The sequence below is a fragment of the Bacillus rossius genome, chromosome 1 (assembly GCF_032445375.1).
Source record: "Bacillus rossius redtenbacheri isolate Brsri chromosome 1, Brsri_v3, whole genome shotgun sequence".
Taxonomy (NCBI): Eukaryota; Metazoa; Arthropoda; class Insecta; order Phasmatodea; family Bacillidae; genus Bacillus; species Bacillus rossius.
The window spans coordinates 284,881,518-284,899,033 of NC_086330.1; the positions used below are offsets into that span (position 1 = coordinate 284,881,518).

Here is a 17,516-nt window from a genome sequence, read left to right on the forward strand (position 1 = left end):
CATATAATAAATTGTAGTGAAAACACAATTATTTTTTGTCCAAACTAATTTTTTTATACAACCAACCATGATTGCTAGGGATAGAAAAACAGGGTTTCCTAGACCAAAAAAATTCATAACTCCCTCATTAGGCAATCTATCAAAACCATTTAATTTTTTTATTATTCTTATAATTTTTATCTGAAACTTTTATCAAAAACAATTTGTGATAATTCGAAACATTGCAGAAAGGGGTTTAAAAAACTGGAGTTGAATATAAATAAAAATTCGAAGTACAGAACTATGTAAGATTTTAAATACAATCTTATTTATTATTAAACATTGAATTTTTGTGTACAACTGTCGTCTGAAACTGTTTTTTTATACGATCAAATTTATTGCAAGGGGAGAAAAAACAGGGGTTCAAGAACAAAAAAATTCATAACTCCCTCATTAGGCACACTATCAAAACCGTTCAAATTGTTTATAAATCTTATAATTTGTATCTAAAACTGTTACATGAAAAATTTTTTGATTATACGAACAATTGCTGAAAGGGGTTGAAAAAACATGCCGACATGAACGAATACATTTGTAGTAACAGAAACAGATGATACTAGGGCATAACTTGATATTACTAACCTGGCAATAGGAGGGTTGCATATCCTGTAGACTTTGTAAATAAATGCTCATTACTAATTAGAGTTAATTTCGGCGAAGCAATCACACGTTTCCAGTGCTGAAATCTTTCCACGTCACAAACACGAGGAAATCTGTGATGGGTTTCAGTCCTGTTTTGACAACCCGGCACACAACAGTTTTTAGTGTAGTACATATTGACATAACGCAAGTACGACAAAAACACTAAATATAAATTACACAATCAACAGGAATAAGGTAACTTAAACTGTGCACAGTTCATAAGCATTTAAGCGGGAAATAATGTCAGTCAACGTAAACAAAACAGACTACTAGCGCTCAAATGCACTCACGTGGGTGGACCTCGAACTAATTAAACTGTAAGCGGTTTTCCTATAAGAGATAGCCCGCCATGGAGAAGAGTGTTAGCTCCGGCTGGTGGAAGGGGGAAGTCGGTCTCGCTCCTTTGGAATGTCCAGAAGTGAAAGGGAGGGCCCTTCGTCTGCTGTTCCGGTCGCGCCTGCCTGTCTAACCCCAATTCCTTCACACGCACGAGATGGCCGTTTCACGCGCACTGGTTTCCTTGGTGTAGGCGGATCGCGGAAAAACACTGGAATTATTCATTTTTGTCACACGCATGGGTGTCAAATGCCATCACCCGGGGTCTTGAACTCGATACCCGGGGTGAGCCTAGTAGTTGCTGGTGTTTCTGTTGAGGTGTTTGTTCTCCGGGAGGGCGCCAGGCTAGTCTTAAAGCGTCTAGCCGTTGTTGTGGTGGGTCGTCGGCCCCAGCGTGCACTACTAAGCTCCTAGGCTATATGGTGGCTGAACACAATGAACACACACACGTAATTACTTGACGGTTTTTGAACGAATGGGAAACGCGGGGAACGGCACGTCCATCCTAGTTGATGACCCGTTGTTGACTGCTGTTGACCGTGGCTGGCCTAAGAGGGGGGGGGGGGGTGGGCAGCATCAGCCTGCATAGGCTAGGCTAGGGGTGCGGTCTCGCAGCGGGGTAAGGTACTGGCGGGGTGGAGACCGGGCTTCACTGTCACAGGCGGTACGACGTCACTACAAACTTGAGTTTTTTAATTTTTCAAAAATTCATAACTCAAAAACCAAAGGTGATAAAAAATTCAAACTTTTTATTTTTTATCTGTTAAGCTAATACTTTCTCATAAAAAAAATCATAAAGATCTGAAGACTTCATGTTTAGACATTTGATGTGCAGATTATTGTGATTTGAAGGCTCTCTATGAAGAATTTAAAACTGCGGACATAGCTCAGCTAACAATGGTGAGATTTTAAATTTTTATATCAATAATTATTATTGTCATGTATGAACTTTTTTTAATCCTAGGCAGCTGTTAAAGTTATTTTATTTGTGCCATTATAATTTTTGTATGGTTTCTACCAATGTAGTCTTTTTTTTAAATATTTGCTGCTTTTGCTACTCATATACAGTAAACTCCCGGTATATCGCGCCCCGATTGATCGCGGAATCGGGTATATCGCGGGTCAAACCATGTCCCCCAGTCAGAAATGAATAATAATGGAATAAATGGTTGATAGCCGATTAGGATAATTTTGCATTGTAACTAACAAACTAAGCATCGGGCAGAAAAAAGCCTAGGCGTAGAAAATGTCCGCAGTGAAATTCTAAACAAGATATCTCCGTACATTATTCCTCTATCTTGTAGTGTTTTCAAATTATGGTCCAATCCAGCCCAGTGATATTTTCTGAAAGACTAGTTCTTAACGTCGCTTTATCTCACAAATGAAGCAGGGGACCTGATAAAGCCCACCGTCCAGCGACATTATCCAGCGTGACTCGGCTGGGGATTGATGTTGGATAGGCTTGGTTGTCGGCAAGCGCTGGGTAGGGAGAGGCGAGCCGAGAATATGGAGAGAGGTAGAGATTAGAGCGGGCAGAAACATGCCGAGGGGGAGTGGGGGAGGGAATGTGTTCACGTAGCACACAGGCAGAGCATGAGTCACTTGACTGAGCAGCGTCCCTGCGTACAAGGCAAAATCAGGTAGTCCGGTGTTTAAAATTCCACTCCAGAATCATAATTGGTACATCTGTATATAAATGTTTTGTTACAACTTAAACCTACAGACGTTATATTATTGGGTAATTCATTGTATTATACACGTTCATCTTTTTACTTTGGTATAATGTTTTAACATTAAATGGTAAAGTAAATCAGCTAGCGTATTTTTAATCTTTGCCCAGGAATTCCCAGTGGTCCAATACTTACGTGAACCATACTGTACCACTTTTGCCGTGAGGTAGTAAACAATTCCCGGAAATGTTTATGTGTAGCGGTCTCCCGACCTTTAACCAGAGGCTGGGGAATATAATACTTGCCGATCCGAGCAACACACACTCAGCAACTCGACACAGTGTTTGGTGAAATAAGTAAAGACATAGTTTAACACGGTTTTTAATACGGCGTCACTGATTGCGCTAAAATTAAATTGGCGCAATTTTTGTTTCCCACACGTGACCATTTATAATTTACTGTAAGCATGGATAATAAAGTTTAACCACTTGACACGATAGACGATTCTTTATTTTTTATTGTACGAATGCTAGAATAGTTTTTTCCTGTATCTGCGGCCTACTTCTGCAAAAGACAAGCTATCTGTAAGTAAATATAGAATTTTTATTTTGTCAATCAAACTCGGTACTTTGCGATTCATATTCGGTTTGAAGTATCACTACGGCCTTTCTTTTTAGAAGACTTCGACCACAGAATCGTGTGTAACCGCACACACTGCACTTACTTTGTTACGGACACTGACGAAGCAGATACTGTGGCTGACACCACGAGACTGGCAGCAGCTTGTGTGCCGCACGTGTGTATGGCGGCGTGTGGCGCGCTCGTAGGCCGTGCGACAAACTGTGCGCGGCACGCGGAAAAATAAAAACAATTCAACATTTAATATTTATCTTTAAAATTTATTATTTTTCTTTTTTCACCCGCGTTTAGTGAAAACTGCGGATGCAAAGTCCGCACAACGGCGGGCCGTCTATACTGTGCGTGCTTGCCGACCTATTAGAACACAGGCGGTGTTTTATGCCTTTTGACCTTGGTCACATCGAAACATCGCGGTTATGCAACAACGCGGGTAAAAGTTATGTCCCCCGACAACCGCGTTAAATAGGGAGTGTATTGTAGTTTGAACAACATACAAGAACTATTAAATTATGCTAAGGAAAAGCACTTTAATCACATAAGTAATGCAGTCTTACAGAAATAATTTGGATTTTAATGTTACCTTTTATTTTATATATTATTTAATGGTTGATTTTTAATATTAAATGGCTGGTTAAATATCTAACCAAAATGGTTAGATATGTATGTTTTTGTTAAGGTAGTAAAAAATAAGATTGTCCGTAGAAAAACCTTTAAAATCCTGGAATAATCCTGGAATTTTGTCTGGTCAAATCATTGACCACACTGGTTTGCTTTGTTAACTGTTTTCGGAACACGACTCTTCCAATTTGGCCATCTGAAACACAAGCCAAAACATAAGAAAGTAGGAAGTTTAACAATACTTGTATTGCATCATTGTGGGTTGTACAGTTTATAAACCGGCACTCTGAAATGTAGTTGCTGAAAATTTTACACCTTGCGTTCTTGTGTAGTTTATAAACTATACCTAAATCATGTTGAAAATATCTCTGAAAAGGTTTTAGTTATTTAACATAAAAATTGACGTGTTCCTGCAAATTGTACATCTTTTTTTCTATTCTGTTGAGTTTTTTTTTTCCTCTTTAGATTAAAAAAAATTTTCATTTTATATGTAAAGATTTTAAGAAAATTTTATATAAAGATCATGAAATAGAACTGAAATTGGTTAACTAGATATTTGTAGAAAGTCCTTATTTCTCAGTGTATAGTTACTAGGACTTTGAAAAGTCCTTAGATTGCTTGTGGTTTTGAAAATCCTTGAATATTTAATGTTCATGAAATAAACTAATCGTAAATAAATTAAAAATCATGAGTGACCAGAGGGGCTGTGGTGTTCCAGTGTTTGGATCACTCGCTTCCCACCAAAGCAATTTGGGTTTCTGTTTTGAAAGGGTCCTAACCGGATTGTTTGCTAGTAGGAAATATGGCGGAAGTAGCAGTAAGCCAGTAAGTTTTCTCAGGGTGCTCCCTTTACCTATTCATTCCGTCAATTCTCCATTCTCATCTCGTTAAACTTCATTGCCATCAATGGCACTGCTGTAGACTAGGCCACAATTTTAAAGTACAGAATGCCACAAAAAAGATTCATCTTAAAATCAAGTAAATTTGGTAAATGTTATGAAGACTACTCTTTTTTTACCAGCAATATTTACCCTCAAACCCTGTGAGGAATGTTGTGAACTTACCTAAATATTTATGTTTATTAAGGAGGAAAACTTAAAAAAAAAAAGCTTTTTAGGGTGTTTTACTGTATTTATATTTCAGCCACAGACTTTTTTTTGTTCGTGGCCCACTTGGCTGGAAGTTTTCACGTATAGTTTCTATGAGTCATTTTATTCCTCCGTGTTACTATTTGAATTGGTTTTATGGACATAGAACTTACAGGTTTTAAGGGGGAGAGGATGATAAATAGGAGTGTGTGAAGCTTGGGAAAGTCAGTCTAATAGAAGACTAATTTTTAATAGATTCTTGCTCTTCTAAACTCACATTGTGCATCCACAGCTTAATTTTAAAAAACCCTTCATACGAATAAACTGTCATACTAGGGATGTAAGGGAACGTAACGAATGAAATGTCGGAGTGGGCGCCACCACGTGATATGGGCACGTGGACCCGGCGGAGACTCCCTTCAGGGCGTGACGTGACCCGTGTAAGGCTAGGCCCGGTTCCCTTAGCAAACGATATCGCAGCAGTGGGCTCTTAAGGCGTCCCACACGCCTCGTGGTTCAGGAGCAGGACACATGGTCACTCGACTAAATACTCACGGACCCGATGCACTCCTTTTATTCCAGTAACTTTACAAACAAGTCTCCAGTTGCGCTACATCTACATTCCCACATTAAAACTGTTAATAACGTCAACGGCGGGAAAGAATCGGTTTACAGGCTGACCAGGTCACCTCGTGGCCTGGCCTGGTGAGTTTAAGACGCGGTTCGTGTTTAAACGTTCAAAATGAACGTAAATATTTATTGAAACGAGCCGGCCACTCGGAGTAGGCCTCGCAGATACGAAAAGGTTTTAGAAATTATGAAAAATCCAGCGGATGCTAAGAGATCAGTTGAATGTAAAAAATGCAAAGTTGCGAGGTGCTCACCAAGCATCCTACCCCGGGTGACGAACGGAAGCGACTGAAGAGGCCAGGGCAGCATGGCGGCCGGAAAGCGCTGGATTTACCGTTAGTCTCTCCTGTTATTCATTACTACATATTTAACTAAAACAAACACACTAAAATTTTTACAATAAAATTATACCAAGGCTTCCTTTAATTAATGTTGAGTATTAATTATTTTAATTAGGATTATGGTTCATACTGGTTGCGGGTAGTTCCATTGCCTGCCGCATGGGGCGCTGCGCCGTCCTTACCAACTAGCACTGCAAACATAATCCTTGGGGAATATTACTTAAAGAAAAGACATGTAGCAATTACGTAAACATTAAGATTAAATAAGAAAACAAAAGGGGTCGTGGCACAGATTCTACTCTCGCCTCTTGTCGGCAGCCTCACACGCACACACAAACAACTGCACACGGGGCAGGAGGTTTGAAATAGAGGGTGGTGGTGGGAGGATAGGTGTGGTGACGGCGTGAGGAACATCGGGCTCAGAGAGGGCGTAGCCCCGGTCGACGTCAAAACAAATGGTTGTAGTGCATGGATTTCCATTGCTAATAAGCACACTATCCTCCTGACGAGAGGCATGTGGTTGAGAAAGAGAGATCATAATTCTTTATACCAAATGTTTTGTATATTTAAACATTTAACAGGAAAAAAGCAGAATTCATAGTGTTACAGAATGTTCAAAATAGCTTGTTTTCAAGATATTTAAAAACATATATAGTTAAATGCAATACCTAATCGTAATATGTTTACATTTTAAAAGTATTTCATAAGTTCATCGAACTCTGACACGTAATTTTTGGTTTTACAATTCTTTACTTTTAATTTACAAGCAGTGGCAGTTGGTTAGTTTGCTAAATGTTTCCCACATTTTTCTTATACTTTGTAGTATACAGGGTGTGCTGAAATATTTAAGTGATTTTACTGATCTTTGACTTTAACTTCATCAAAACTTGGATCTTCATCTTCTACTCAAATAAAAAAAGGGGGGGGGGGGGGATCTGGGGGATCTTTGTACACCCTAATAATAAATACTAGGGATGAGCTTGCTGAATCCTCAAATCGTTGAATACTTTTAAATCTCTAGTGTTTGAAAGATTTGAGATTAGAGAGGAAAAAGATTTAAAGAAAAACAACGGAGAAATTGTAAAGTAGTCAAAATTTCAACTTGAGCAACTCTGAAGTCTACTTGATCTATTAGTTTTTCTTCTGTTTCTATTACCTGAGATAACGTTCGTTTAATATGTAATCATGCAAACTTAAAAAAACTTAGTTTGTGAAGTGTACATTTATAGGGTTCTATGTGTTATCATTATACATAGTTTTTTTTTCCCTTGTACATTATTTTATTTTGACTCATGACTCATGATACCTAGATTTGGCTTCAAGGGGTGAATTCTAAAGTCCTTTTTATGATTGTGATTTGACCTATCACTAAATCATTACATATTGTGTGTTTAATTTTTATGGAACTGTGATTTTCAGGTGAAATCCAGGGCATTCCCACGGCATCGAAACTTAAACTTTTAAACATCAACGCGTGTGTGCAACTAGAACTTCCACAGTACAGTGGTGAGAGAAATAATTACTTCTATGTTGTACCAGATTAAAAGTTAAATATGGTGATTTATTTATAAATGTTGGATTTTGTAATTTTTGAATTTTTATCACTTAAATAAACTTAAATTTTTCTCTCTTATTATTTATAGAATATATTATTTAATGTATGATGAAATTTTGTAATTAGTAGTTTCATTAAAATATTAGTTTTGCAATATAGGTATATTACTTTAGCTAATGATTTTTGCTCAGTATTTCTCAAGTGTTTATGTTTCGTCAATTGACAGTTACCAAGTTCTTATCTCATATATGTGCTGTGATACAATATCTGCTCTTAACTGTTTTTGGAAAGCCTTGAGCTTTGGGGCATTAGGGCCTTATAATCTTCCATGTCGAATCTAATATCAAATTATTCATGAATACAGAATATTTTTAGAGTACTTGCCAACTCCTACCTGCGACCTTTAGCTACGAAAGCCTGCCCGCTGCCATTGCCGCACCTGCCTGTCCATTTACTGGCGCTGCCTTGAAAGGTAAAGGTTCTGACCGTCCATTTCTGGACGTGTCATTCTGTCATTGAAAGGGAACTGCTGCCGACCATCCATTTTCAGACGTGTCAACCCGTCGGTCTCAGATGCCTCTTTGCAGCATTGTGCGGCCAGCGCGGCAGGAAGTCTTCACAGGCAGATCTGGTTTCCCGTCAGTTACGTGTCCTTCAACAGTTGGCACTACAGGGGCTGGCAGCTCAGTGTGTATCAAGGCGACCAGAGGCAGTGATTTGTGTTGGGCACAGTAAACAGCCTTGCACCGGGAATGGTCTTGACGACTCATTTGCAGACTGGAACCTTGTGCGGCGGGGAACCCCTGACAAAAGAATGTCCCTGGAAGAGACTCGGTCGCGCCTCTAGTGCCACCCGCACCTCAGCCGCGCTTCTCGTGACTCGGCTACACCTCCTGAAAATCGCCCGTCTTGTGGCGAGGTGGCCATTAAGGGCCCGACAAGCGTCTCAACCCCTCGTCGCCCCCTTCCAGAGGAAGGAAGCTCCAGAGTATGGGACCAGCATTGGGGTAGGCAACACGTCTCAAGCTTCAATATTTGAATGAATGTCTCGAGGGTTCACCTTATTGTCCTAGGTCCTCTGCTGGTTGCGGACTCCGAGATTCATGACGTGCCGCTGGTGAGGTCGCAGGAGAAGACTGCGCTTCTAGCAGCAATATTTGACTCCATGGCAAATCTTCTCTCCTCCAGCACGTATTTGCGCAGAGACATCAACACTGGAATGGGTTTCCTGTTGGGTACGTTTGCTCTAAGGTTGCAAGATTAGGGATGGGCTGGTGGAAGCCTCGAAATCATAGAATAATATAGAATCTCCATTATTTTAAATATGTATTTGAGTTTCAAGGAAATTTTTTAAAATAAATATTGTAGAAATTAGTATTTATATTATTATTAATGTTTATAGAAAACTCAAAACTTCAACTTTACATTAATTGGCATTTTTCTTCGTACCTATTCTACTACCCATCCCCAAGATATTGTACTTTTAATATGTAATCATGTAAATAAAATTATGAAATATATTGATTTGGGAATCCTAGCTCATGAAACGAACATTAAAGAATTGAGTGTTTCAACGCCATGTTTAATTTTTGTCTTTTACATTATTTTATTTTTGACATTTAAGATTTAGATTTAGTTTGGAGGTAGTCTTTGTGATTCTAATTCAAGAAAATTAGGATTTGACCCATCACTATGCAAATTGTAATATAAAGACTTAAAAGGCAATTACAAAGAACACCTTATTCATATCTATCTTTCATATCTATTTAATCTATCTATCAATCATATATATCTAGCTATCATATCTATCTTTTGCTCGTTGGGGGCTTCGCCTCGAAACCCCCACATGGTGGCTGTAGTGGGATAATACATATGTTGTGTATTTTTAATTTATTAATTAAAAATAAATAAAAATTATTTACTAACACATTTATATGACAGATGGTGTCATTATATTTGGCGGGAATGTAAGGATTTCCAGCTGCCTTAAACATGCTAAATTTGATGTTTGTAGGTGCTGCATAAACAAGGAAAAAATTAATCATTTGTTAAAAAATACCAAATATAGTTATATACTGAAATATTACCGTTGATGCTAACTATAATTTCCAATGAGACATAAATTATATAACTCATTAATTTTGATATGGCAACTGTAAGTTGAGAATGGAAAATTTTTGAGACATTCATTAAGAAATTACAAATGTTTCACTGGATCTAAGATTGGTTGTAACTAAGGTTTTACTGACTAGATAATATAATTCATGTGACTTGACATTTTAGCTCTCTCAAAATCTGATACTATTGTTCAATCCGTGTTTCATACATCCACAATGAACCTCCGAAGAAAAGTCTGCATCGACTTCAAAATTTCAAGTTCACCTCTCTAATGCACTTTGAGAACATAGTCACTCGAACCACCACAGGAATTTTGATAAAAAAATTTTTTTCATAAACAATCTCTTGATATTCTTCCCCATGAATAAATATAAAAAGGTAAACTTTCGTAATTTTAACAATGGTTAGAGATGATGGATAAAAGCCTTTATAATATTTACTTATACTTATTTCATATTTCAAGATGCATCACTGTATTTATATTTTTCTGAAATTGTTTTTTCCCTATTTAATATGTTGAAACTGGCTTACAGTATTTTAGATGTAGCTATTATAATGCTTTCATAAATATATACACCAATCCTTCACTTAGCACGTCTTCAGATTGCACGAATTCATTTAGCAGAATGTTAATTTTACTGCCCCAGTCTTGAATAGCACATCTGTAAATTTCAGTTAATGCGAAATCTCCGCAGGCAAAAAAAAAAAGTCAGCCATGACGCCACGAAGTTTGTTTCAACTTCTGTTAACAACAGATGTGCCGTGGCATACAGTTAGCTATACAAGGGGGGGAAGAGATGTGCGCGCAGGTCTGACTACACTATTGGCTGTTGTACAAACATCAGATGTACGGTAAAACCGGCACAGTATGTGCTATTTACTGCTGTAAACAAAATGGGTTCACTTTTCACGTGTCATTGCTTCCATAAAGCATTATGTCAAAGAGGTTATAAATAGTTTTGTTAGAATTCCTTAATGTGCCTATGACAATAATATTTCTCCTAGTTATAAGTAATTACATAACTTCTCTCCATTTTTAAAAACAAAGTTTTGTACAACTCTCTCAAGAAAGTGCTAGTGTCAATTATTTCCATGTTTCTTCATGCTAAGCAGCCCGAGTGGTATGAGTTCTAAAGTATTTTTCTGTGGCCATGGCTTACAAATAAACAAACATTGGTCCCATCGTGTAAACAAGTGTGCAAAATGGTGTCGCAAAAATTCGCTAGTTAGTGATATTACAGCGATCATCACAAAGATATTTTAGCATTTTGTCGCCAGTAAGATATAGTGTTTTTTCATCATTTAATGTGTTTATAGCAATTATTCGTGGTTATATTTTTTTGTACAATTTTCCATCATCACAAACAATGACTATTCTTCTATTAACAATAATCACGGCCGCTTGGGCGCTTCTTGTGTTTTTATGGGTGCTTAGGTTAATCTGTCACGAGTATTGTGTTACATCTTGGTTTTGTGATTAATCATTATTAATTCAGCAGTGAGTGAACAACTTGATTTCAATATATTCACTTTGATTTTTGAACAAGACGCGCATAGGAACATGTTATATCTCCAACAAAAAAACTGATTTCAAAATCTTATGGATATCAGGATCTTCCTAAAAGAGATACGTTAATAGAATACTTAAACCAATAACATGGATGAACTGATCTGAAACTGCTGAAATTAAAAAGAAATTTATTCATTTTAAGCAAAGCCTGTTAAGTAAAACGTAAAATGTTCAATCTTATAGTCAAGCTCTCAGCACTACATCGAGTGGCAAGAAAACCGAAGTTGTTGCAACTCCGGGTGTCTGGGGTAACAGCAGTCTGTCCCGTGACCTAATTGAGACGCAGCAGAAAAAGCGCACGGTTGTGAGCAGCGATGTCACAAGTGGCCATAATTCAAGCCAACATGCTGCCGAAGATGGTTTCATTGTGTATAGTTCACGTAAACATAAGAATAATCTGAGCACTAAAATGAAAGGGGAACAAGACCATAAAAAAAACTCCCATGCAATTGGGTATAAGGAACATAGGGGGGAGCTGAATTGTTGCCCCTTGGATGGGCAGCCCTTCAGGATGTTTCTGGCAATGGTTTGTTTGTACAGCGACTGGAAGGGCAGCCCTTCAGGATGTTTCTGGCAATGGTTTGTTTGTACAGCGACTGGAAGGGCAGCCCATCCAATTTATGAAAACATGTTTCTTTAAGTGTTTAAATAATCCTGAAAACTTTCCCCTTGGAAGGGCAGCCCATCAGGATTTTTCTTACAGTAGTGTTTTTGAAAGGTTGTCTAAATTGTTGCCCCTTGGATGGGCAGCCCATCAGGATTTTTCTGACAGTGGTGTTTTTGAAAGGTTGTCTAATTGTTGCCCCTTGGATGGGCAGCCCTTCAGGATTTTTTCTGACAGTGGTTAGTTTAGGTTAGGTTAGATTAGATTAGATTAGGTTAGGTTAGGTTTGGTTAGGTTAGGTCACTTTACAAACTAACCACTGTCAGAAAAATCCTGAAGGGCTGCCCATCCAAGGGGCAACAATTCAGACAAGCTTTCAAAAACACCACTGTCAGAAAAATCCTGATGGGCTGCCCTTCCAAGGGGCAACAATTCAGACAACCTTTCAAAAACACCACTGTCAGAAAAATCCTGATGGGCTGCCGTTCCAAGGGGCAACAATTCAGACAACCTTTCAAAAACACTACTGTTAGAAAAATCCTGATGGGCTGCCCATCCAAGGGGCAAGTTTTCAGGATTATTTAAACTCTTAAAGGAGCGTGTTTTCAGAAATTGGATGGGCTGCCCTTCCAGTCTCTGTACAAATAAACCGCTGTCAGTAAAATCCTGAAGGGCTGCCCTTCCAATGGGCAACAATTCAGTCGCCCCGAACATAGCATAATTTATCAGTATCTGATCACACCATACTTTGTCTCACTGAGACTGGTTTAATAACTATAGTATTAACTCACACTACTGTAATGACAATTACTATATCCTTAGATCAGATAGAGGTCGTGTTTTAACATTGATGGAAAGAGGAGGTGGTGCTTTAATTGCTATTAATAAACATACATTCAAAACACTGTTGGATCCAAAAGACTGTTGGAGCCAAGACTGTGTCTTACCAACGAATGCTTATGATTTCCCTGCAGTTGAGGCTGCCTGGGTTAAAATTAAATTATCGCCATTGGATTCTCTGATGTTTGGAAACATTTACATTCCCCCTAATACATCATCTGTAACCTATCTTTCCTACTTCGAAAATCTTGAAGATATGTTTTTGAATTGTCATGATAATACTATATTAATTATGGGTGACTTCAATGTGTCTGGTGTGGACTGAAAAAATTTATATACCTCTAATATTATTCATTCAGGCATTCAGCAAAAAGATCAAGCATTGATTAACTTCATCTCTGGTTTGGGCTTATTCCAATTTAATTACTCATCAGTTTCTAATCACCTTTTGAATCTTTGCTTTTCCAATTTCCAGCAGTGTACAGTTATTAACGCTATGGACCCATTAGTCAAAAAAGACTGGCCTCGTCCTGCTTTAAACGTAAACATTAAATTAGATTTAATATTTAATAAAGAAAAAATTTCATCTACTTTTAGAAATTACAGGAATAGTGATTTCCTTAGCTTATATAATGCCATTAAAGAGCATGATTGGTCAGATATTTATAATTTTAGTTATGTAAACAGTGGTGGACTATCTTATCTCAACTATTTGTGACAATATTAATTATTATGTATCAATTACTACAAAGAACACATCATGCTATCCACATTGTTTTCCAAATTACTTATAAGGACATCGAAATCCAAAAAAAAAAAATATTTTCATAAATCATATAAACGCAATGGGAACCCATATTACCTATTATTCTATGTTCTCTCATTATTGTAAAGAGGCTAAACTTCTCTTTGATCTTTGAACACAATAAAAAAGCTAGGCTTCAAAATGTTAATAACAAAATATATCATAACCCTAAATATTTAACCCTCTTAGTGCCAGCCTCTGCTAGGATGGTAGTGCTAATAGTGCCAGGTCATTTTTAACTAAATTGCATCTCTAGAGTTTAATTTTAATAACTTTTTAACCTTTACTGTTATAACTATGAAATTTTTACTGTTTATAGATAAATGTTTTCTTCTGTCACTTCTCATGTTTAAACATAAAAATTTTCATCTTATTTTATTTTTGTTGTTTTTTAAATTAAAAAAAAATAATTATTAAAATTTTTTTATGGATTGTAATGTGGATAGGGAGAAGTTTTGACAGTAATATTCTTTGGTTTGAATTTTTTTTAAAATATTTAATTGTTTTTCTATATGATAGTATAATAGTAATGTAATTTTTTCCAATATTTATTCTAAAAATAATTTTTTGAAAAAAAAAAAAAAAACATTGCTTTTCTAACTGTGTGACAATACAAATGAAATCTTTTCTTAACGTAACTCCAACTATATAGTGTATTTTGAATCCTTATATTTTTTTAATAATTATAAGTCTGTTATTAATGTATTTAAAAAGTAAACGATTTAATTAAAAAAATTATGCATTGCTATTGTATGCCTTTATACAAATTTAGGTGAAACTGACTTTCAAATTTTAGAAGAAAAATATTGTCTTGGTTTGATCAGCATTTTGCATTATCACATTTTTTTCAATTAAAAATATAAAATTAATTGGTAGTTCATGATAACAACAACGATAAATCCATCACAACTATAGTCAAATACATATTCACTGGTCCTAGCAGCTGTGTTTACTAAAACAAACACCATGCAATCCTTTATGGCATTTTGCACAAACTGTCCTTGAACGCTTTCTTTTTCCTCCCTGACGTTTACTGGATACACTGCAAACACAACATTCTTTTTCTTTCTTCAATGGCAGTTTCAGAATTCCTGATGACGCCACACTTTCGTTAGTGTCACCAGGTTGTTGGTGTTGCTGTTCTAGCCACTCTTTCCCGAGACTGTCCACTACAGCAGAGACGAACTCATATCTTGTCAGAATGTTACCATCTGTATTCATTTTGTACAAAATATAACTGTTGAGTACCATACGGCCAAATATATTGAAACATACATTTTTCCAGTATTTCAATGACCTTCTTTCGTCGAGGTAACAATACAGCATCATATCACTTGTGTCTATACCACCCATGTATTTATTGTATTTGTGAATGATTTTTGGTTTTTCACGCACTCTCTCTAGTCCGTGCCGTTTTTTAGTACACTGAACATCTTCTGTTTTTCCATTTGTTGATAGTAAAATTACTGGTTTTGTTTGAGATTTCTTTTCGCGATATGCCAATAACAGCAGTTCATTACTTTTGAAATACCTTTTCTCCCCAACCTGAAATTTATTTTGCCTGTGTAATTCGGCTGGTAGATGCTTCCTGTTCCGCCTAACAGTGCCAGTAAGGTAAGTCCCTTCAGAATAGAGTTTCTGTGCAACTGGTACACTTGTAAAAAAATTATCAACAAAAATGTGATAACCTTTTCGTAGTAAATTCACACCTGATAATAGCTTCATTATCACAGTGTACCCAAGACCATATAGTTTTATGCTAGTCTTATCTAATTGATCTTTAGCACCACGGTATACATAAAATCCCATGCAGTAATTGACAGTACTATCACAAAGCATCCAAAATTTTATTCCCCATCTATGGTGGTGTTTGTTGGGAAGGTATTGAAGTAATGACGTATGGCTCTTTGTTCCGACCAAACTTTCATCAATGCTCAGCATTTGGTATGGAGTGAAGTGGTGCTTGAAAACATTATTTGCGTGGTCAATAATTGGCTTGAATTTTCCTTCTGGATCATAGTTTGATTCGCCTGGTAGACCAAGGTTTTTGTTATTCGATAGGTGGAAAAATTTTAGAAGTAGTTGAAATCTATTGCGAGAAAACATTTTTCGAAACCATGGCATGCTGCGAGATGGAACAGTAGACCAATATGAGGAAAGTGTAGGCATTTTTATGAGGCCCATATTTATTATACATGCTACAAATGCTTTCATTTCAACAACTGAAGTTCTTTTCCAAGAAATAGCTCTTGAACCTGTACCTAATTTACCCTTGTTCTGTGATAAAAACTGCTGAGCATATCTATTGGTTTCCTTTACAAGAAGCTGTAGTAAGGAAAAAGTAAACATTAGCTGGAAATATGCTATGGGCTTCGAATTTCGAGGGGGTAAATGTTTTGGTCCAGCATTTTCTAAAAACTGGGGTATGTTGTGTTTTGGTGGTGAAAAGTTTTCACAAGAAGACCAGATTATATTATTTACGTCAGTCTGTTCATTTTCATCCGACGAATCACTTGAACTATCGCCTGAATTCGTACGAAGTGATGCACCGCCTGGAATATAATTACTCGCAGCCACAGGAGTAAGTCTCGGTGTGTTTGAAGTAGATGGTAAATGCTCTTCCTCATCAGTACTTGTATTGTTGTCGCTTGTTGTATCACTTTCACAAATATCACTATCGAGCGAATAAAAATAGTCGAGCATTTCTTTGTCATCTTTACCCGCAATGTAACTTCTTTTCCGAGACATTATTATGAAAACGAGAACAAAAGCCTTGATCGCACAAAGTTTCGCGGTAGTATTAGTTTGAAACAGAGTAACATCACTTTCCACTGAGAAATATGCGGGAAAACGTGTTTACTATGACTACTACAATAATAATTTTCAACGCAGAATAACCAACGGTATAAAATCCTACGCAATTTGTAATATCCACGAAACTGGTAGTTACATATATCGTTTACATAAATGAACCATTGTTGTCATAACTTTGAAAAAAATACATTTGTAGAAATTTCTGGAAAACAGTTTCATGATATAAAAGAATTAAAATAAAGAATTTACAAAAGAAACAATTTTTTTTTCAAAAGGAAAAGTGTTTCTTTAGAATAAAAAATGCAGCAAAACGCGGTTTCTTACGCTGTGCGATGTCCAGCAGTATGACACTCATACTCTCTGTTGTGAGAAAAAAGAACTAAATAGTAGGGCACATACGCTACCTGTTTTCAGAAAAAGGAACTAGATAGTAGGACACTTCATTAGACAAAGGTAGAATGCGCTACTAGTAACAAAAACCTGTCTTGAAAACGGAAAAAAAGACGGGCCGATTTTTTGGCCCTGGCAATTGTATTCTCGCACAACAAGGCAAGGCCGATTTATCGGACTTTGGCACTAAAAGGGTTAATGTTAGTAATTATAGGCGTATATCTATTATAAACACATTTGTTAAAATTATTTACAAAGATCTTTAATTCAATGTCAAAAACAAACTTTCTAACAGTTAACATGGCCTTCTAAGTGACCAAACTACGATCACTAATTTTCTAACTTCTCTAAATCCTATTTATCCTATAGCTATTTCATATGGTCAAGTGGATTCTTGTTTTTTTGATCTGACAAAAGTATTCGGTTCTGTATTTACAAGATATTACATACTTTGTAAACTATCTAATTTTGGGTTAACTGATAAATATGTTATCTGGTTTTCTAGTTTATTTAAAAGCTAAGTTTTATGTTTTGATTAACAATTTTAATTCAAATTTCTTTCTTGCTTGCTCATGTGTTCCTCAAGGTGGAACTATGTCTCCCCTTTTTTTAATATTTTCATTAATGATATCATTAATGAGCTCAGCCATTCTTCAGGTTTTCTATTCGTAGATGACCTCAACGTTTCTAAATCTAGTACCTTTATTAGTGACTGTCATTTACTGCAGAAAAGACATCAATTCAATTGTTAGATTGTATTACTAATTTAGTTGAACTCAACTACAATAAGACAACTACCATAACTTATACTAGAAAA

At 36.6% G+C, this 17,516-nt stretch overlaps 1 protein-coding gene across 4 annotated transcripts in view; it reads left to right on the forward strand.

Moving 5' to 3' along the window:
* LOC134527678 (FAST kinase domain-containing protein 4) overlaps positions 1-17,516 on the forward strand; it is an 81,783-nt gene that overhangs the window by 43,509 nt on the left and 20,758 nt on the right. For all 4 annotated transcript variants that reach the window (XM_063360576.1, XM_063360574.1, XM_063360575.1 and 1 more), the window contains exons 7-8: positions 7,423-7,509; positions 8,632-8,793. In XM_063360576.1, the coding sequence (XP_063216646.1) occupies positions 7,423-7,509; positions 8,632-8,793 (249 nt within the window). The remainder of the gene's footprint in view (positions 1-7,422; positions 7,510-8,631; positions 8,794-17,516) is intronic.